This window comes from Oncorhynchus nerka, linkage group LG23 (assembly GCF_034236695.1).
Source record: "Oncorhynchus nerka isolate Pitt River linkage group LG23, Oner_Uvic_2.0, whole genome shotgun sequence".
Classification (NCBI taxonomy): domain Eukaryota; kingdom Metazoa; phylum Chordata; class Actinopteri; order Salmoniformes; family Salmonidae; genus Oncorhynchus; species Oncorhynchus nerka.
The window spans coordinates 55,287,166-55,309,887 of NC_088418.1; the positions used below are offsets into that span (position 1 = coordinate 55,287,166).

The window sequence follows — 22,722 nt, forward strand, 5'->3', positions numbered from 1 at the left end:
TTCAAATCATATGAGCAGAAAATATTAAGCTCTATCTGGGATGCTTAACCAGACAAGATAAAGCATGCCAATCTATAGAATGAATATGAACTGGGTGGGTTGAGATGATTAAATATAAAAGCACTAAACATATCTCTAAAAGCTTCACTTATACAAAAGTTTTACTTGAACCCTAAATTGTTGTCAAGTAGATTACTAAGAAAAGCTCATCCAATGTTTAAAAATAGCCTTTTTGCCCTTGTGCAGATTGCCATGTCTCATTTTCAATTAATTGAAAATTGAACCCTTTTCAAAGTATTTCTCTATTTCAAACAAGCATTGCAAAGCTGTTTACAATTTCAATTTCATCCCCCTGAAAAGATAAAACGAATATTACAACAAATATTATGACTGAACTCAAATGTGCTGGTTGATAGAAGACCTGTGTTTATGGAAAATATGTTTGAAAAGTGTATTTTGTTTTTAAACGATATTGTAAATTGAAATGGTAGATTTATGTCTTTCATAGAGTTCTCAGAATTGAATGGGAAGGTCTGCTCAATCAAAGATTAGAACCAACTGATTACATCATTACACCAAAAATGGAGGATACAGGTGGCAGTGGGAGGTGGTATGGAACTGGTCTGCCTGCCCAATATAAAGGATCCAAACTGGCGGAGGAATGAAATTAGCATAAATAGGAAAGTATACCAGTTTCATTTGAGGACCAGGATGTTGACAGCTGTGCCATACAGATTGTAAAATAGTTGGGAAGAGATTTTTGATATACCGATTCCATGGTACAGGGTGTAGGAGTTCAAGACTTGCCACCAACAAAATGTTGAGTATTTGGGGCATGCAATCATCGCAGCTCTGCAGATGTTGTTGTGAGGATTCATAATCAATATACCATTTGTTTTGGTTTTGACCTCAGGTAGTCTGTTTCTGGTCTCAGGGTCTGGAATGGCTGAAAAAGCTTAACATGAATCTAAAATTGATCCTAGAAATAGCATTGTTGGGAGATCTGGAGAGACTTGGTCAGTCAAATTCTAACATACTAATACTCTAAAAGTATTTATCTTCAACTCACAATCTGTGGATAGTATTCGATTAGATAGATTCAAACTTTATGTTAAACATCACAGGATTATTGAAAGATATTCTGTATGGTGCATAGAAATCCGAAGAGGGTGGCCAGCAGAGATAGGTGGGATGGGACGAGGGAGGCTGAGGGTTGGGATGTGGAATTGGAGACAAGTGGGAGTGGGATAAAATGACTGTCAATGTTTGCTTGAGGCTGATGCCAAGCAGCTGTTTGTACGCGTGTACACATGTAAATACACACACTCTCATTCAAACACACACACATCTACTTTGTGCATGACACAAGTCATTTTTCCAACAATTGTTTACAGACAGATTATTTCACTTTAATTCACTGTATCACAATTCCAGTGGGTCAGAAGTTTACATACTCTAAGTTGACTGTGCCTTTAAACAGCTTGGAAAATTCCAGAAAATGATGTCATGGCTTTAGAAGCTTCTGATAGGCTAATTGACATAATTTGAGTCAATTGGAGGTGTACCTGAGGATGTACTTCAAGGCCTACCTTCAAACTCAGTGCCTCTACTCTTGACATCATGGGAAAATCAAAAGAAATCAGCCAAGACCTCAGAAAATTGTTTTTAGACCTTCACAAGTCTGGTTCATCCTCGGGAGCAATTTCCATACTCCTGACGGTACCACATACAAACAATAGTACGCAAGTATAAACACCATGGGACCACACAGCCGTCATACCGCTCAGGAAGGAGTCTTAGAGATGAACGTACTTTGGTGCAAAAATGCAAATCAATCCCAGAACAACAGCAAAGGACCTTGTGAAGATGCTGGAAGCAACAGGTACAAAGGTATCTATATCCACAGTAAGACGAGTCCTATATCGACATAACCTGAAAGGTAACTCAGCAAGGAAGAAGCCACTGCTCCGAAACCGCCATAAAAAAGCCAGACTACCATTGGTAACTGCACATGGGGACAGAGATCATACTTTTTGGAGAAATGTCTTCTGGTCTCATGAAACAAAAATTGAACTGTTTGGCCATAATGACCGTCACTATGTTTGGAGAAATGGGGAGGCTTGCAAGCCAAAGAACACCATCCCAACCGTGAAGCACGGGGGTGGCAGCATCATGTTCTGGGGTTGCTTTGCTGCAGGAGGGACTGGTGCACTTCACAAAATAAATGGCATCATGAGGCAGGACAATTATGTGGATATATTGAAGCAACATCTCAAGACATCAGTCAGGAAGTTAAAGCTTGGTCACAAAAGGGTCTTCCAAATGGACAATGATCCCAAGCATACTTCCAAAGTTGTGGCAAAAAGGCTTAAGGACAACAAAGTCAAGGTATTGGAGTGGCCATCACAAAGCCCTGACCTCAATCCTATAGAAAATGTGTGGGCAGAACTGAAAAAGCATGTGTGAGCAAGGAGGCATACAAACCTGACTCAGTTACACCAGCGCTGTCAGGAGGAATGGGCCAAGATTCACCCAACTTATTGTGGGAAGCTGGTGGAAGGCTACCCAAAACATTTGACCCAGGTTAAACAATTTAATGGTAATGCTACCAAATACTAACTAAGTGTATGTAAACTTCTGACCCACTGGAGAATGTGATGAAAGAAATAAAAGCTGAAATAAATCATTCTCTCTACTATTATTCTGACATTTCACATACTTAAATGAAAGTGGTGATCCTAACTGACCTAAAACAGAGAATTTTTACTAGGATTAAATTTCAGGAATTGTGAAAAACTGAGTTTTAATGTATTTGTCTAAGGTTTATGTAAACTTCTGACTTCAACTGTATGTTTGACAACTATTACTTTTATTTCAATACATTCCTAAAAAATATATTGTACTTTTTACTCCATACATGTTCCCTGATAACCCAAAGTACTTGTTACATTTTGAATGCTTAGCAGGACAGGAAAATGGTGAAATTCACATACATATCAAGAGATCCAGTGGTCATCCCTACTGCCTATAGTCTGGCAAACAAATGTATCTTTATAAAAAAATGTCTGAGGTTTGGAGTGTCCCGCTGGCAATCCATACATTTTCAAAACAAAAAAATGGTGTTGTCTGCTTAATATAAGGAATTTGAAATGTTTTATTCTTTTACTTCTATTTTTGAAACTTAAGTATATTTGAGTAATTACATTTACTCTTGATACTTAAGTATTTTTAAATCCAAAAAAGTTTGGACTTTTACTCAATTTGTATTGTACTGTGTGACTAACTTTTGGTACTTTTTCCACCACTGGTCCTTGCTGGACGTCCACTGAGTCTGATCATTACATTACATTTAAGTCATTTAGCAGACGCTCTTATCCAGAGCGACTTACAAATTGGTGCTTTCACCTTATGACATCCAGTGGAACAGCCACTTTACAATAGTGCATCTAGGTCTTTTAAGGGGGGTGAGAAGGATTACTTTATCCTATCCTAGGTATTCCTTAAAGAGGTGGGGTTTCAGGTGTCTCCGGAAGGTGGTGATTGACTCCGCTGTCCTGGCGTCGTGAGGGAGTTTGTTCCACCATTGGGGGGCCAGAGCAGCGAACAGTTTTGACTGGATGGAGGGACCAGGATTGGGAAAATAAGTGGCAGCCGGTTGGATCTGCAGAGGAGATCTCTCTCTCTCTCTCTCTCTCTCTCTCTCTCTCTCTCTCTCTCGTCAACCCTTCTGTCCTCACAGTTGTCGGTCTGTCTTGAGGTTTAACTCATGTGGGTGGAGCTGTGTAAATGTTTTGGATAATTTCTTTGCTTGGATGGCTTTTTGGCTCAGGTTGTCAGATTTTGTCAGATTGTCCAGAGTCAGGCGGGTTTAATCGCACCACAACATCTCCAATGCTGCTGACAGATACTAGAGGGTTCCATTAACAAATGAAGCATCGTGTCAAGCAACGTTACAGAAGATTAACTAAAGCAGCCTATAATGGGCAACCAACTTAAGAAATATGTATCTGTATCACTATTATCCCCACTTGTTTTATACACAGGGATGTTCTAGATTGTAGGAAATAAATTACTTTGAGATCCAGGAGCCATTCCCACCAGAATTAGCAGGACAATTAGACCAACAATTATTGCACTCAAAACCATAAACACTATCATTATGAACATGACAGTAAATGGCACTTCCATTTAAATAGTTGTGGCATGCTCCATGATGACTGCCTAGGAACTGGCCTCTAGAAACAACTCCACAACCAGCATACAAGGAAGCAAAACCACACCCCTGTGACGTACACATGGGCATCTGCCAATAAAGGTATTTTCCCCCGACAAAACACACACACAAACACTACTGAGAGACAAAGCAGTCCATACCATGGCTTACACCCTTGGGTTTCCAATCCAATGTGAGGCCAAGGAGGAAGTCAATAGTTTCCTTTAGATAAGTTGTTGTTGCACACTAGTCACTAAATGTTTCCTATCGACCCACAGTGCTTTAAAGCACCCATGGTAAAAGGCTTCTACTTGGTCTCTCTCATATCTAATGTAATTATCTCCATGGACTGGCCAGCTAATGTTTCATTGACAATAGTCTCTCTCTCTCCATAATGGCTCCTCTGAAGGAGTGGCACAGCTGACACAGATGGGCACAAACTAAGTAAACATACTAATATCCTGCAACTACAGTGAAACGACCACAGAGAAATTTAAGTAGAAAATAGAGACATATTTGTTCAACTAGTGGTTGTTTTGTAAACAAGCTATTGAACATTCAAAGTCTGATTAAGTGATCATGGTCACATTTCATTTAAAGGCCCCATTTAAAGGCCCAAATGTAAAAACAATGTAATATCACCTCATCCTTGATGAATAAAAGGCTCCGAAAATAATTTAGATGAGACATGCATTTAACTGGCCTGTGTTGCACAGTATGTGGCCTACCTGTCGGCTGATATTGGCTCTGCAACATCAATTTAACTTTTTTTCCCTGAGACCTTGGCGTGCAATGCTCAATGTGCTACCTTAAAAAATCTGCAAGTTCTACTTTTGGGGATTGTGCCCTTTTACACCATTTTACCACTGTTGGTAAAACATAAACCCCATTGCCTATTTCTATTGCCAATGTTATTTCATTGTTATTGTCTTCCTCTGGTAATTTCATATGAATAGGGATGATGTTCTTTGAACGTTATTAATAAACAGCTGAAAAAAAGAATGAAGGAGCTATGTTTACCAATCTAAGAAATTGCCATCACACTACACACTACCCTATCCCATCTATACAAAAGGAATACCTATGTAAGAATGCTGTTCATTGACTAGAGCTCAACATTCAACACCATAGTACCCTCCAATCTCATCATCAAGCTGAAGGCCCTGGGTCTCAACCCCACCCTGTGCAATTGGGTCCTGGACTTTCTGATGGGCTGCCCCCAGGTGGTGAAGGTAGGAAACAACTTCTCCACTTCGCTGACCCTCAACACTGGGGCCCCACAAGGGTGCGTGCTCGGCCCCCTCCTGTACTCCCTGTTCACCCATGACTGCGTGGCCATGCACGCCTCCAACTCAATCATCAAGTTTGCAGATGACACAACAGTAGTGGGCTTGATTACCAACAACGCCGAGACAGCCTACAGGGAGGAGGTGAGGGCAATCGGAGTGTGGTGTCAGGAAAACAACCTCTCACTGAACGTCAACAAAACAAAGGAGATGATCGTGGACTTCAGGAAACAGAAAATAAATAAACCCCCTTATCCACATCGAAAGGACAGCAGTGGAGAAGGTGGAAAGTTTTAAGTTCCTTGGTGTACACATCACAGACAAACTGAAATGGCCCACCCACACAGACAGTGTGGTGAAGAAGGTGCAAAAGCATCTCTTCAACCTCAGGAGGCTGAAGAAATTTGTCTTGTCACCCAAAACCCTGAAAGACTTTTACAGATGCACAATCGAGAGCATCCTATCAGGCTGTATCACAGCCAGGTACGGCAACTGCACCGCCTTGTGCAGGTGCGGTCTGCACAATACATCACCAGGGGCAAACTACCTGCCCTCCATGACACCTACAGCACCCGATGTCACAGGAAGGCCAAAAAGATCATCCGAGCCACTGCCTGTTCACACCGCTACCATCCAGAAGGTGAGGTCAATACAGGTGCATCAAAGCTGGGACCGAGAGACTGAAAAACAGCTTCTATCTCAAGGCCATCAGGCTGCTAAACAGCCATCACTAACTCAGAGAGGCTGCTGCCTTACATTGAGACCCAACCACTGGCCACTTTAATACATGGATCACTAGTCACTTTATACAATGCCACCCTAAATAATGCCACTTTAATAATGTTTACCTATCTTACATTACTCATATCACATGTATATACTGTATTTTATACATCTATTGCACCTTGCCTGTGCTGTTCGGCCATCGCTTATCCATATACTTAAATGTACATATTCTCATTCACCTCTTTAGATTTGTGTGTATTAGGTAGTTGTTGGGGATTGTTAGATTACTTGTTAGATATTACTGCACTGTTGACAAATACAATTTTATTTTATTTGAAATAAAATACCTATTTTCTCAAATGTTTTGACTTAGTTTAACCAGTCACCATAAAAACTCTTGAAAAAAACTGGAAGCCATCCTGATAGAACTCACAATGAATAAAATTGACATTATGCTGGTCTCATTGCTCTTATTTATGATAATAAATTATAACACTCTAACTCTGTCAAGGAATGTAAAACCTCATTTTTCCTTCATCTGCTGATGATGACGTTATACTGCAGATCCTGAGGTGACGTTGCTTTGTCTCGCGAGTTTATGGAAAACAAATCCAGACGCTCTCTCAGGCCCCCCTTCCCACGCCCAGTGCGCTGTGGGATAGTGGCACTATAAAGTATATCCTCTCTCGGAGAAAGATAAGAAGCCCGAGACAGGAGGGGATGAAGATGGCGGACGCCAAGCAAAAAAGGAACGAACAGTTGAAACGGTGGTTAGGGTCGGAGACAGACATCGAGCCTCCTATTCTGAAAAAGAAGAAGGCGAAGGTGAAGTTCGACGATGGCGCCGTGTTTTTGGCTGCCTGCTCAAGCGGCGATACCGAGGAGGTGCTCCGAATGATTGACCGGGGTGCTGACATCAACTACGCCAATGTAGACGGTCTGACTGCCCTCCACCAGGTTTGTCTTTTTCAGCTATAAGCCTAGACACTTCCCATACAAGAGCACGTTACCTCCTGCCACAGTAATGGAGAATGGAGTAATTCCGGCTGAAACTCAGTCTGTTTACCTAGCACGCCCGTCTTTTTTTTAGACGAGACAGGGCCATTTCATTTGTTGGGCTGTGTTGATTGAATTGGATCAGAAGCGAAGGGGTGGTTAAACTCATAAAATATCTGATTGGTAGCTATCCTGTTTGAGCTAGCTAGGTATGTTTAAATGCATTCGTAGCTTAGCTAATGTTATATGGATTGTTAGCTATTTGGTCTTCGTTTATCAGCAACTGATTCAAACATCCAATAGTCAGGAAGAATGACGTTGGCTTGCATGCTAACATTTAACCAGCCACTTGGGTGGTGCAGTTAGCATAGCTAATTAACGTCAGCCAGTTACAGGCACAGCCCAGATCTGCAAACCATTATTGGAACTGATCTGCCGCCCTGCTCTGGCTAACCTGTGTAAACTATGAAAGATCGCTTAACTCCGTATTGTTTTTTAACAAATACCCTTTTGTTAGTCTTTGGCGAGGTTAAAACTGCAGCCAGTTGTGTTATTTGAGTCAATAGGAAGTACAGAAAAGTAACACTTTTTTTGTTGATAGCCAGCTAGCCAACTTGTAGCAAGCTAGCACAACTAACGTTAGCTAACCTGTGGAAAGAACGTTTAGCTAGCCAGTGCAGTGGCACTGTTCGTTACCAAGCATAAGCTTGACTGCAGTCGGTTGGCAGAAACTCCATTCAAATTAAATTCAGATGTCAGCTTGGATCACGTCGAAACTGTAACATGCAACAATATTTTACAATATGTTTAGCTACTGTAGCTATGCCGCAGTCTCTAGACTAAAGGGCAGGACGACTGTAATATTTAACGAGCTACAGTCATGACACATTTATATTTTCAATAAATATTATGTAACTAACCAGTCTAACTCAATTATCATACAACAGCCCACTAACGTGTTACTAGCAAACGTTAGCCTCAGTAGCCAAGTCTTTTGACATAATGTTGCTACTCCTATTATTTTAATAATACTATTGTAGCAATTTGATAACGTTACAATTTGTACCCACATTTTGTAATTTCCAGTGTGATATATTAAATATATCACAATGCATTTGGCCTAGTTGCTGCTGTAAGGTGGGCACATCCTAGTTATTGTGATATATGGAGGCTATAGCTATGCATAAATCCGTGTAATTGTATTGTAAGCTCTCTGCATGGATTGGCAATCAACTTGTGCTGTTTCAAAGTAGTTAGGAAAGTCTACTTTTAAAATAGCCTAGCTACCTAACATTCTTAGCTTAACACTAAGTAAATGCTCAGAATTAGAATCATATGCTCATTTTATAAAGATTGTTACACTTTGGAATTGGCTATTGGCTCTAAATTAGGCAAGCTAGCATATATCCTGCAGATGTGTTTGGATTGCAATGTTGCATTACTGACATGTGTTTTGCTGCACAGTAAACTGTTCTGCAGTCAGATAGCAGCTGACACATTCTCTCTGAGAGATGTGAGGTTTACATGTCAATATCTGTCACTTTCAGCTGTGTGAAAGAAGCTAATCCTAGGTTTTTGGGCTGTTAATATTATTAGTCAACACTTTAGCCTATGTTATGGCAGGTGGAGCACCAGCCTGTTACCTTGAATACTGACAACCAAAACAGAGTGCCTGTGGAAGCCAGAACTCCTCTAAGTTAGGGGAAAGTGTTTTTAAAACAGATACTGCACATTAACATTTTACGCCATGCCATTGTTTTGTCATTGTAACATGTTAATTGTCCAACGGTTTTCACACTGGCGTAAATGCAAAATTGAGAAAATGTAGGCCTGCCTTGCTCCCCAAATGCATTTTAGTAAAGTCAGAATGAATCATGGTTTATTGAAGTCTTGCATACTCAGTGTCTTGAACCTTACATCTATAATTATCTCATCACCCAGATGTCCTGTTTGCTAAGTGATGCATCACCCGCTCTTTCTCATAAGTAGTGTGATGTGTGCACCTTTTTATAAACTGTTATTGCCGGGCAAGGCTATATCCCCCAAGGCTGATCTCAGGGTGTGGAATTGGTGCCATATCTCTAGAATAGATGCTGCTGTATTACTAGTTGATTTTGGCTGGGGGAATTCACACAAATTACTTTGTCTTGTCAGACATTTAGATAGTCCCTGACTAGTAGTACATGTCTCTTACTTAGGGCTGGGCGATATGGCCAAAATATTATCACTGTATTTGAATAAAAATGGACGTTATGACAGTATAAAAAACCTTTTTAATAATGCAAGTTCTAAATTTGCTTTGAGTAGTGAGTGACCCTAGGGTGGCAACACAAACATTAAGTGATTTCAATGGGTCTTTCTCCATTCTGATTGTTTTATACTGTTCAATTCAACCCCAAAAATGTCATTTTCATACATTTCTACGTTTAAGATCATTTCCACACTGCCACGATATGGGCAAGCAATCTGGACCTTATTTTTAACCAAATGTTGCAATTTGACTTGAGATTTAGAGCAAAACACTTGGGTTAACTGTTGGAATCATGGAAATAGAATGTCTATTCTAATTCTATAGTTAGAATATAATAGTGGTCACTTTTAATAGTGTTTGACATGACAATTAAAGTGCCAGGGAGGAGTTGTTGTGACAGGGTGGGAACTAAAGTGTTGATGGGTGTTTCCTAAGGGACCCTATAATCTTTGGCTACATTTAATGTTTTCTCTTAGCTCTTTCATGCAGCTAAAATATCCTTGCTTTGCGTATTCCTCTTTAATTTCGAAAATACTGTTGCACAAACATGCTGATTTAGGTCTACCCCATCAATAGTATTATCAGGCTGTATGGCTACTTACACTTGCTCTTACTCAGTACATATATTAGCTAGTGATTTAGCATTAGCGGCTAACAAGATTTAGGAACAACTTGCCAAGAAAAGACAAACTAGCTGTTTGCAGATGTAAGAAACGCAAGCTAATAGTGTATTTATAGAATGGTAGTAGATTTATATTAAGAAGCAAAGTGACAACTGCATCGTTGTCATCAACAGTGCTGCATTGACCATGCAGACTGAACACAAGTGTCTCGTGGTGGAGGAACAACAAATGTGCTCCTTGAGTGACAGGAGCCTGGGCTAGGTCTGTGTGGAATACGGCATAGAGGGATGACTCGAGTTGCGAAGTAAACTATAAAAATGGACGTTACACACTGCGTATCACATTTAACAAAACAAACATTCAAATACTGTTATAGAAGGTATAGTAAAAACCCAAACTGGTCCGTGCATCAATACTGGTATATCGCAAAAAACAGTATACCGCCCAGCCCTACTCTTAACCTCTTACAGCTACCCCCCTACTTTTTTCAATTTCCGCCTGAAGACATACCCAAATCTAACTGCCTGTAGCTCAGGCCCAGGACCAAGGATATGCATATTCTTGGTTTCATTTGAGAGAGAACACTCTGAAGTTTGTAAATGTGAATTGAATGTAGGAGAATATAACACAATAGATCTGGTTTAGATAATACAATGGAAAAACCATACGTTTTTTCATTTTTATTGTTGTATCATCTTTAAAATGAACAAGACAAAACAAACACATAAGAGGGCAACAGTACTTGTGCAAAGTTTCAGAATTATAACTTCCAAAATGAGTTGTGCTACATGACATTTATCATGAAGTCACCCAGGTGTCCCACACAAGTATCCCAAATGTACCCAAGTGGCCAAATTGGTGAAGTTATCAATTTGGAATGGAATAACTATATAACTCTAATCCACAATATGTATATATACACACAAACATACCCCCACCCACAATGTATAGCCAATGTGTACTTTACACATTTCATTAAATTTTTATAAATTGCTACTAAAATTTTAAAAAATTACAATTTTATATTATTCATTTCAAACAACGGCATTAGCATGAGAAGAACAAAACGATGTCCTCTCCGTTCAAAAAATATTCCTCCATTTGGGAATCGCTAAATGAATCGTCCTCCAACAATCTGTCTCACTTTCCCGATCAATTTCTTCAAACATTGTGTGTACATCTGTATATCTAGACTTAGATTTAGCTTTCCCTGATTTAGTCGCCATACTGGTTGATATATAAACAGCTGAAGATGCGCTTTACCAAAACAATGCTGTGCGTAACATGCGTGGCTCCTTCCGGTATGAATCTTCAATGGCAAATGACCCTCTTTACGCCGGAGTTTACTACATGGGTTGGTCTTCCAACACATAAACATTACATATTGCCGTTTAGCTCAGCTCATTGTCTATCTTCCCAGCTAGATTTCATGACGGTCAGTGGTCATTGGGTTAAAATGCAGTCAATCAACGAAACAGCGGTCATATTGGTTGTGTTACAAACAAACCAGTTGATTGCAATGAAACCAAACAAAAAAAGTCACGTTTAGTGTGTGTATTTACATCGAATGTGTCGTCAAATGGAATGCGACGGAAAAAAATGTATAGGCCTATTTTAACACTGAAAGAATTTTCTAAATGTAAAATATCCATGTGACATTGTTACATGCAAGAATATACCATGACATTTCAAATTATACATGTAATAAAAACAAACCTTTCATTGTAGTTTTTATGACGTTCTCCCCATAAAGACTGGTAGCATTCAGGTGTTTGTTGGCCAATCAAAGTGGCTCAATGGATGGGGAGTTCACTGTTGCAATGCAAGATGGAATACAATTATGTGATTAAAAGTGAGCGAAATGTGGCCTCAATTAGCCTAGCTAGCTATAGTTGGCTAGCTTAGCTTCTCTAGGCTACTCCAGTCAAGATGGGCGCTGTTATATGGGATGATAAATAACATTGTGGCTTTTACAAGCTAGGTAGTCTTGGCTGTAGATGAGTAGCATCGCTCTCTGCCTCAGTCTGCTCATTCCCATCTCACCGGCACCTCCACAGCTCCCTCGTGCAGCAGTGTTCAAGTTTTAAAAAACGTAACAAAATGCATGTATTTCAGATATCCGACAAATCTAATTTGATTGGACACGTGCCAAATACAACTTTCCCAACCTCGCAGAGTTAAAAAAAGAATAATAATAAAAAATGGTTGAAACATATTTGCTGTTAAAAATATCTTGATACCATTTGAATAGTGACATTTTTGCTAACCCCCATCTAATGTGGCTCAGTCTGGGTTGCCTCTTTGTTTTGGTTGCCACGTTAATTGTCCCTGATTGCTTTGCTAATCATTATCCACATAAGGAATCTCTGCCTTCAAGGAGTAGGGCCAATTGGCTTAGAGAATCAGTTGTCAGAATGATTGGTTAATGACTCTCCCAAAGTAGGATGGACTCCCCTCCTATTAGGAGGCCAGTAGTGGTAATGCACCCTAGTCCCGGTCTTGAATGGAACTAAACCAAACAGTAAGTCAATTCTCCCCAATACGCCACTACCCATCCCCCATTCATTGTAAACAAGCCTCATATTTTCATTGGTCCCTAACAAGTCTTCCACGAAAACGTCTTTATTAGGTGTATAGGGTTAGTCACCTGCCAGTGGTTCGACTAGCCTTTTTATTAATAGTCAATCATTGTGCCACGATTCATCACTACTGTAATAATTGGCTTAGTCGTGAGACTACTGTGGCTTTAACATAGCTCTAATGCTACTACCACGCAGGTACCCAAGTGACCACTGACCAGCCAGGCAGTGTAGGCTAAATTGACATGGTAGAGTGGCAAGTCTCCTTTCAGTTTCAGCTGTAGAGCTGTTATTTTATCTGCAACAATTGTTTATGGGGGTTGTCGGGTACTGATGACATCAGCGGCCATTGACATGCCCTGAACCATGTCCCTTCCTTGTGACATGGCAGTGACCTCTAGCTTTGATTGTAACAATGCTTTACAAGGAGGGTCACTCACTCCTCCTTGGGTGCAATGACTGCACTGCACTCCTGCCACTTCTGAGTGCCAGGTTATAAATACCACCTGCATCAGTTCTTCTCAGTATAGATTGTTTGTGGAGATGATTCTAAGTTTGGGTATGAGTCACCGCCACACATACTCTGGACCGCTTAGCTTTGTACTGGAGGCCTGGCATGCATTTGGAGTTTGTGGACAGTCTGGCTTGAAAGGGTTTGTCTGTGTGGAACAGAGATCACCTACTAGTCACTGAACAATGGCCTCTGATCACCTTTTGTTGTGAATGAGCACCACTGTTCTTAACCTCTTGCCTCTACTTGGGACGCTTGCGTCCCAACTAGAGCTCTGGAAATGCAAATGCGCTACGCTAAATGCTAATAGTATTAGTTAAAACTCAAAAGTTCATTAAAATACACATGCAGGGTATCAAATTAAAGCTACACTCGTTGTGAATCCAGGCAACAAGTCAGATTTTTAAAATGCTTTTCGGCGACAGCATGAGAAGCTATTATCTGATAGCATGCACCAATACACTACAACACAAAAGCACAGCAGGGGACGTAAACAAAATAATTAGCATTTCGGCGTTACACAAACCGCACAATAAAATAGAAAACAGTCATTACCTTTCACCATCTTCTTTGTTGGCACTCCTAGATGTCCCATAAACACTATTGGGTCTTTATTTCGATTAAATCGGGCCATATAAAGCCAAGATATCGTTATATGTAGACTGTGTGATAAACGAAAAAAACAGCGATTTCACAACGTAACGTCATTTTTTTAAATTCAAAAAGTAGACGATAAACTTTCACAAAACACTTCAAATACGTTTGTAATGCTACTTTAGGTATTAGTAAACGTTAATAAGCGATAAAAATCATCCATAGGCGATGTCAAAATCATTAGCTGTCGTCTTGGAAAAAATTTCACGAGAGAGCTCTTCCGGAATGATCTGGGCGGAGACCGGAGGTAAGTGGTGCCCCTGTTTCGGTTCAACCAAGAATCAAAGAGGATTCAATTCACAAGACTCTAGACAACATGGGGATGCTGTGGGAGTTGAATGCTCGGTCTTATCTAATTCGGCTCACTGTTAACAATTGCTGGAAGTGGCGCAAGGATATTTATTTCCATTTTCTGTGATCAGGTTTTCCTGCGCTTTCCGATGTAACGCACGTTATGTAATAGCCACAGTCGTGATTTAACCAGTTTTAAAAACGTCCGAGGGTTTCCTATCCACACATTCTAACCATATGAACGTACTATATTCCTGGCATGAGTAGCAGGGCGCTGAAATGTTGTGCGATTTTTAACAAAATGTTCAAAAAAGTAGAGGGTAGGAGCAACTAGTTAACTATGGACCTGGAGGACTAGGCCTATTTGGTTGATTTGAAACTGTTAATCAGAATTGGGTGTGTTAAGGCTTCCGCATGTTACCAGTTCGGAATAGTTGTGATAATATATGCACAAACATTTTGTGACACTTTGGACTTCAGTGAGGGTTTTTTCGGCTGGTTGGGCACTTTTTACATAAAAAAAAAACATTTTTCTCCCCTCTGGAGGCAAGTTGAAGCTGGCGACTACGCCCCTTCGTCTGATTGGCCAACAGTAGGGATTCTTCAATAAAAGATGACTTGTTTTTCTTAACCACACTAGCGTCCCACCTGGCCAACATCCAGTGAAATTGCAGAGCGCCAAATTCAAAAACAGAAATGCTCATTATAAAACTTCATAAAACATAAGTGTTATACATAGGTTTAAAGAGTTTTTATTTTACGTTTTATTTAACTAGGCAAGTTAAGAACAAATTCTTATTTTCAAAGATGGCCTAGGAACAGTGGGTTAACTGCCTGTTCAGGGGCAGAACGACAGATTTGTACCTTGTCAGCTCAAGATTTCAAGAAGGTTTTACTGCGAAAGCATACCATGCGATTATCTGAGAACAGCGCCCAGCAGACAAATCATTACAAACAGTAACCAGCCAAGTAGAGTTACACAAGTTAGAAATAGAGAAAATGAATCACTTACCTTTGATCTTCATATGGTTCAATTATTCAATAAATGTTATTTTTGTTTGATAGTCTCTTTTATATCCAAATACCTCCGTTTTGTTCGCTTTCTTCAGTAATCCACAGGCTCAAACGCAGTCACAACAGGCAGATGAAAAATCCAAATAGTATCCGTAAAGTTTGTAGAAACATGTCAAATGATGTTTATAATCATACCGAAGGTTGTTTTTAGTCTAAATAATCGATTATATTTCAACCGGACAATAACGTTGTCAATATAAAAGGTAAACAAGAAAGGCGCACTCTCGGTTGTGCGCATGGAAAAAGCTCTGAGACATTGTAGTGTCCACTCATTCAGAGAGGTCTTACTCCCTCATTTTTCAGAATACAAGCCTGAAACAATTTCTAAAGATTGTTGACATCTAGTGGAAGGCATAGGAAGTGCAATTTGAGTCCAAAGTCAATGGATACTGTAAAGGCATTCAATAGAGCTACAAAATAAAAATAAACTACTTCCTGGATGGATTGGTCTCAGTTTTTTGCCTGCCAAATCAGTTCTATTATACTCAACATTATTTTAACAGTTTTGGGAACTTTAGTGTTCTATCCAAATCTACCAATTATATGCATTTCCTAGCTTCTGGGCCTGAGTAGCAGGCAGTTTTCTTTGGGCACACTTTTCAAACAAAATTCCGAATGCTGCCCCCTATCCTAGTGAAGTTAATGCACATCCTCCCCCCCATGAAGTACTGAATAAAACCTCTTAGATGTAAAACTGTGTGACTAAGAACTTGGCAAAAATGAATGTCAAATTTGAGTTGTCATAAAATTCTTAGATTAATTCTGAATATTTGGCTACGGTGTCTTTTTCTAGGTTTTCATGTGAAAGTCTTTTAAGGGAGTATGCGAGCACACTCGTTCGGCTACCTGAGTTTGAGGCACCAGCCGAACTGAAGCATGCTGACGTCTTTACTGCTGGGGCACAAGCCCTCACACCCTGCAGCCCTCTAGGACCACTGAGTAAATTTGTAAACCAGAATTGTAACGCTTAACACAGTTGCTCCCCAGGGGTGTGGTGTGGAGAGGAGGTACAGGGAGTTGTGAATGAGGGGGCAGGACTGGAGAAAGATGTTTGTAGATATGCACTGGATGGGTAGCATTCCGGTTCTGTCGTCCTGGCCCGTGCATTCCTCGCATGACAGTTGGTGGAAACCATGGCAAAGGGAGAGCAGAGCAGGCATTCCTCAGCTGTCACCTAACCCCCCCCACACACACACACACAGTCCTGCCCTGCCTGCCAGCCGCTCCCCAGGCAATGCCAGGACCCAGCTGACTGCTGCATACTTTGCAGGCAGGGCCTACACAGGGAAACAACAGGCGTATTCACCCATATCTGGCCTTTCTCTTGAGTCATCCACATTGTATATCATTGGTAATGCACTTAGTGTATATAGTCTAGCTGGTACAGTTATTGTCAAAGGGATTACATTTTTACTGGATCATCAAAATAGCTTTTTGTAAGTTGTGGTTTTGACGTCACGGTGAAGGTTTTACGACTTCATTGGTTTGGCTTGATAAAATGCCAACTGTTCACTTTTTTTACCATATCAGTTTACATTCCACGCCCTCACTATCGGTGTGTGAACTCTAACAATGTAACCATGGCAACGTCTCATGCCATGTTGCTAGCGGCTTGGCGGCCGATTCCCGTACATACGGAGTTACATAACCACTGACTGAGCAGAGTAGCCAGCAGCAGTTTAGAATCACATGGACTGCATGAATCTTGAAATGGAACCTATGCAGACAGCAGTGCATGAGGCCCTCACTGTAGTTCCATCCAAAGCAGCACCAGTTACATTAACACATTACATAATTGCTCCAGCCCCAACCCTGAGATTCTCAGCTGTGGCAGAGGCTCCCAGTCAGTCAATGAGAGCCGGGGGGGCTGTCTCATGGCAGGAAGCATAGATTCGACATTCAGTAGAGGTGTTGAGATGTTTTTGTTGCTTGAATTGAATCTCTTGATTAAATTTGGAAAATGTACTTGTTGACTTGATATTTGGAAGGTCTGGCCTTGTAAAGTGTTGTCTTCACACAGATCCTATTGCTGAAATATTATGTTTTGGAACATTTCTTTCACCAGTCATGCGGCACTCTTTTATTCTTAAGGCTGTAAACTCACTTACCCTGGTGGGAAGAGGAGAGCGTTTTGGTTTACCACGGATCACCTGATCTGAAGTGAGAATTGTGTGTCAGGACCTGAAAGCGCTGCCCAATTAGTGCTAGATTTAAGTTGATTTGGTGTGAAACGAGCTGTGTGACTTTTGATGACGGGGGAGCACCGTGTTCCTCATTACTAGGGACATTTGTCGTTGTTCACCTTGGAAGATAATCAAAGGAATGCCGAACAAGACTGAATACTTTCAGTCAGTTCCCCCCTCATACCAAGGCCCAGAAGATAGCTACAGGAAAAGGTAGAGAATGATGTCTGTCACTCAATGTCACTCCGAGCCGGTTTTCTCATTGAAGGTGTCTATTCCTAGCCCTAAACCAAAGTTGGAGGTGGCCTATTTGGCAGTGGACTGGGTATGCAGGCGCTGTGCGAACACAGCACATGGCACTGTTTTGTTTGTGGAGGATGGGACTCTTACAGTGGAATGCCCCACTTCCTTTGTTGAAACCATTCTGAGGAATGGTCAGAAACCCCTGCCTCTTGTGTTGGGCCCTGTCAACAGAGGCTGTTTAGCCCTACCAAAGGTCAGTGCCATTACAAATGGCAGCTCTGAATTAAATGTAATTGTAGCCATTGGTTTATGGTGAAGGGGGTACTGTACAGCAGCTGGATGACCTTATATTTGTTATGCGATCGTGGTGAGAATTCGTCACTGTTTAAGACATTAAACATTTGGTCGTTTTTGGAGAACTTTGTAAAATCCACACTACATTGGTGGTTGAGGTGAGTTTAGCCGTTACTATTTAAAGCTCTTGATGTACCTCTTGTAGAAAGGCACTATAGCAGGGGTCCCCAAACTTTTCCTGTGAGGGCCACACAACTTTTCCCTTCTCTGATGGGGGGCCGGTGTCAGTTTGTAACAGAAAAAGTGTGACGATCGTAGGGGAGCTTAAAAAATTTATTGTTTTCCAGAAAGCCACACATAACCAAATAACCCTTTCCAGGTTCTTTACAGAAAAAAAGTCAGGAAACAAATAATAACACTATTAATGAAATAAATAATAACTAAATAACCCTCTCTGAGTTCTTCACAGAAAAAAAAGCCATGGAACATTAACTTTCTGTCGTGCCATGCACAATCTTAACAGATAAAAGTTCAGCTCAGTTGTCAGAGCAGAATCTCTCTGACACATATGAGCAGTCTCTTAAAGTTCTTGTGTTCCTTCCTTATCCTTTTGTAGGTTCCAGTAGGCTTGTAGACACCGCTGTTTGCAGCTCTCTCTCATCAACTTCCCTGTGAAAACCACAAAAGAAGCAGGTTGAGAAACTGAACTAAGTGATACAGCACCTACACAGCACAATACATTTCACTACCAGTATGGTTGTAAAGATGGATTTTATCCCAGTAGATTTTATTATGATTATATTTGTTTATGCTCAGAATGACTCATTCAAGTCAGAAAAGTGAGCTTACCTATGTATGTTCATCAGTGTGAACTGTGGGCCTGCATCTGGCTGGTGAGAAGTTGAATATCAGGTTCCATTCTAGTTACAGCCAGTCTCAAGCACTGATGCAAATGTTCATCTGTCAATCTTGATCTCATCGGGGTTTTCAGCAGTTTCATGCGAGAAAAGGTTTTCTCGCAGATATACGTGCTGCCAAAAACTGTGGACATTTTCATTGCGTGTTTTTTGATGTTTGGATATGTGTCGTTTGGGAGGGCGGCATAGAAGTCAATGAGACTGTTGGGCTTGAATGCGTCTTTCAGAACATCACAGTTCTGTAACTCAGCCAACTCAAACTGATATGAAGGCTAGGAATAAAAATGAGCAGTTGCGCTGTGTCTTGCACGTCCGTGCTCTCATCCAGTGCTAATGAAAAAAAGTCAAATTCTTTCGTCTTCTGCTGCAGCTGGGCATATACATTACTCCCGATTTCTTCAACGCGTCTGGTGATTGTACTCGCCGACAGACTTACGGCATTAAATGCATCTTTCTTCTCGGGACACACCTCCTCTGCGACAGCATCCATACATTTCTTAACAAACTCTCCGTCAGTGAAAGGCTTACCGCTTCTTGCTATCAGTTTAGCAACCCGAAAGCTGGCCCGAACGGATGCCTGGTTCAGCTGAGCTTGGCGTACAAATGTATTCTGCTGAGATAGTAGTCCACTTTTTAGCTTTGAGAGTTTGTCTGCTCGTATTTGGCCTTGCAAGCTATCGTACTTGTCTTTGTGACGGGATTCATAGTGTCGGCGAAGATTGTATTCTTTGAATACCGCCACCGTCTCTTGACAGATGAGACAAACAGCCTTTTCTTTGCATTGAACAAAAAAAAAATTGTTTGTCCACTGCAGGTTAAATACCCTGCATTCTGAATCAATTTTTCTCTTACCTAACCTTTTCGCCATTATTCCGTTCTCTCTTTGACAGGGCCGGGCCTAGGATTTTTTTTCTGGAGGCCAAATAGGAAAAAAAATCGATAGCGTCTCTGGTATTGTTCAGAGGGCCGGGCCAAATGTGCTGATGGGCCGTATCCGGCCCGCGGGCCGTAGTTTGGTGACCACTGCACTAATAGAAATCATCTATTATAAGAGAAATATTTCAACCACCCCTTTTTTGTTGAAGATGAAATTTAGGCTTTCTAATTGACCTGCCCAAAGGCAGTGATTCATGCATTTATAATGCACAGAGCAGATTGAGAATACATTAATGTCACTCAGTTATTTATAGAATGGAATGAAGAAAATCTGAATCGTATTACTTTATCCGTTCAGTCTGTCTTGTAGAAAGGTTAATGGCAAATACAGTGTTTTCATAACCGTAGCAGTCGATTGCTTGTCACTTTTTATGGACACTAGTGCATTAATAACATAATTCAAGTGTTAAGGGTCACCCAACCCAATGTTGATTCAACGTTGCCTCTGAATCATCAGCATAACCGTCACGGGCCTCTAGCTTGTGACAACTGTATTATTAGAAAAGCTCACAGAACTTGCACATTCTACCTGTTTATAATTGGTAGGTCTTGCTCTGTCAGACGTGCCCTGTCTAAGTTTTCATTGAAGTGTTTCCACAAAACCTATAATCAAGTGCAGGAAGTCCTTGTGTCGTTGCTCTCGGCTGCTTCTCAACATGTCAGGTAGTCTGCTGATCATGACACGTCTGCATGGCTTCCTTGCGCAATGTCACACATATTAGAAAGCAGACACCTTCCATGATTGTTCAACTTCAGATTTTCTTGGAAAAATGACTCGATGTTACCTCAAATAAAACACATTTAAAATATAGGCATAAATACTAACATTTTCTTGAGACATATTGATACCCAATTTCTTGGTGCTTTAATTTTGAAAGGGCTCGATTGGTAGGAACTGTGAAGTATTTGAGACTAGCATCACTGCAGGTTGAAACTGGTTCACCTGGGGTTGTAGGTAGAATTCCTCAGCAGGGGTGTAAACTCGACCCTCTTTTGCCACATGTGCTCAGACAGACGTGACAGCCAGGCAGGATGTGGAGACTGACTTGACCTGTCACACATTAGCTACCGATAGGCTAGGTGCTCTGCGGATGTCGGCCATGATAAAGACTAGACAAAGAAGCTGGAGACTCGGCTATACATTTAAAGGCAAAGTCACGGTTGATTTGAAACCAGAAGCTACCATTCATCCACACCTGTGTACCACCCTCTCCCACAAGTACATTTTGTGAGCTCTCTTGCTCTCTTTCTTACCCCTCTGTCCCACATCTCCGTCCACACTTGGGCCTTAGCATAGTATTGAGCTGCTGCAAAATGTTAGTGGGATGACTTCAGCAGCGTGTCTGTTTTTATTCACCCTGTGGCAGTCTTCTCTGCTCTAGATTGGTTTTTAAACTATCCCAGGGTTTTTTGCTTTCCAGCAGTCATATGCCTCACTGAGTGTGGGTTTATAACATGCCTTTGAACTGAAAACACCTGGACGCTGAAGACTGTGAATTCCTATGTCTTATGCAGCGGGAGGACAATTAAGCCCAGAGTCTGTTTTGTTGCTGTCCTGGGAGGGAGAAGTTACATTCTTTCTATAATAAACATTAGAAATATGATGGACTTTTTGTTGTTGTAAGCAATGTAAAACGCAGGTGAAATGGTTTAAAATCAGTTTCTTTGATGGTCTGCATATTGAAAATGTAGATATCTGAACTCAAACGCGATCCCTGAGGTAAAGCCCTGACTACAGCCTAGGTGACGGACCATAAGATGTAGGTCTAGAGTATGAGTGAAGGACCTACAACTTACTAGATGTGACAGGCTTCACACCCCTGTGGTTTCAAAGTGGGCTACTTGCCTTGCCTATAGTCAACCAACCCAGTACGCAACAAACTCTTTTTAGCTACCTTTGTACAGGCTAACCAGTCTGCCTCTTCCCCTCAGCCTGCGATGGATCTAGTTTTGTACTGAGCCACCACCAGCCTTGTAACTATGTGCCAGTGAAACTGCTGTGTGCAGTTGTGCTGACAGAGGCTTTTAATTATAGTCTGTGGTGTGGGTGTGTGTGTGCGTGTGTATTTGACTGCAGAGTAAAAGCAGTGGCAGTGAATAGAGCTGCGTGTCTGTGTGTTTGGTTTGTGAGTTTTGATGGCTGCAGGCATTGGACATCATTCAAAACCACAGATTTTATTTAGTATCTCCAGGTACAGTACAGTGGTGCCATTAACACTGCTGAACAGACCAGAGTAGGAAACTATTCAGAGCTGGAATTAGAGGTCGACAGACTATGATTTTTCAACGACCAATGCCGATTATTGGAGGACCAAAAAAAAGCAGATACCGATTAATCGGCCAATTTTTAAAAACTTTTTATTTATTTGTAATAATGACAATTACAACAATACTGAATGAACACTTATTTTAACTTAATATAATACATCAATAAAAATATATTTAGCCTCAAATAAATAATGAAACATGTTCAATTTGGTTTAAATAAGGCAAAAACAAAGTGTTGGAGAAGAAAGTCAAAGTGCAATATGTGCTACGTAAGAAAGCTAACGTTTAAGTTCCTTGCTTAGAACATGAGAACATATGAAAGCTGGTGGTTCCTTTTAACATGAGACTTCAATATACCAAGGTAAGAGGTTTTACGTTGTAGTTAATAAAGTAGTTATAGGACTATTTCTCTCTCTACAATTTTGTATTCCATATACCTTTGACCATTGGATTTTCTTATAGGCACTATAGTATTGCCAGTGTAACAGTATAGCTTCCGTCCCTCTCCTCGCCCCTACCTGGGCTCGAACCAGGAACACATCGACAACAGCCACCCTCGAAGCAGCGTTACCCTTGCAGATCAAGGGGAACAACTTTTCCAAGTCTCAGCGAGTGACGTTTGAAACTCTATTAATGCTCACCCCGCTAACTAGCTAGCCATTTCACATCGGTTACAC

The 22,722-nt window shown here is 40.9% G+C and overlaps 1 protein-coding gene across 13 annotated transcripts in view; it reads left to right on the forward strand.

Annotated features, from left to right (window-relative positions):
- The first annotated feature begins 6,847 nt into the window (after positions 1–6,847).
- LOC115107095 (protein phosphatase 1 regulatory subunit 12A-like) overlaps positions 6,848–22,722 on the forward strand; it is an 82,996-nt gene continuing 67,121 nt past the window's right edge. For 11 of the 13 annotated variants that reach the window (XM_029630476.2, XM_065008315.1, XM_065008310.1 and 8 more), the window contains exon 1: positions 6,848–7,182. In XM_029630476.2, the coding sequence (XP_029486336.2) occupies positions 6,946–7,182 (237 nt within the window). In that variant the 5' untranslated portion in view covers positions 6,848–6,945. The remainder of the gene's footprint in view (positions 7,183–22,722) is intronic. The other 2 variants (XM_065008321.1, XM_065008323.1) reach the window with 1 other exon arrangement.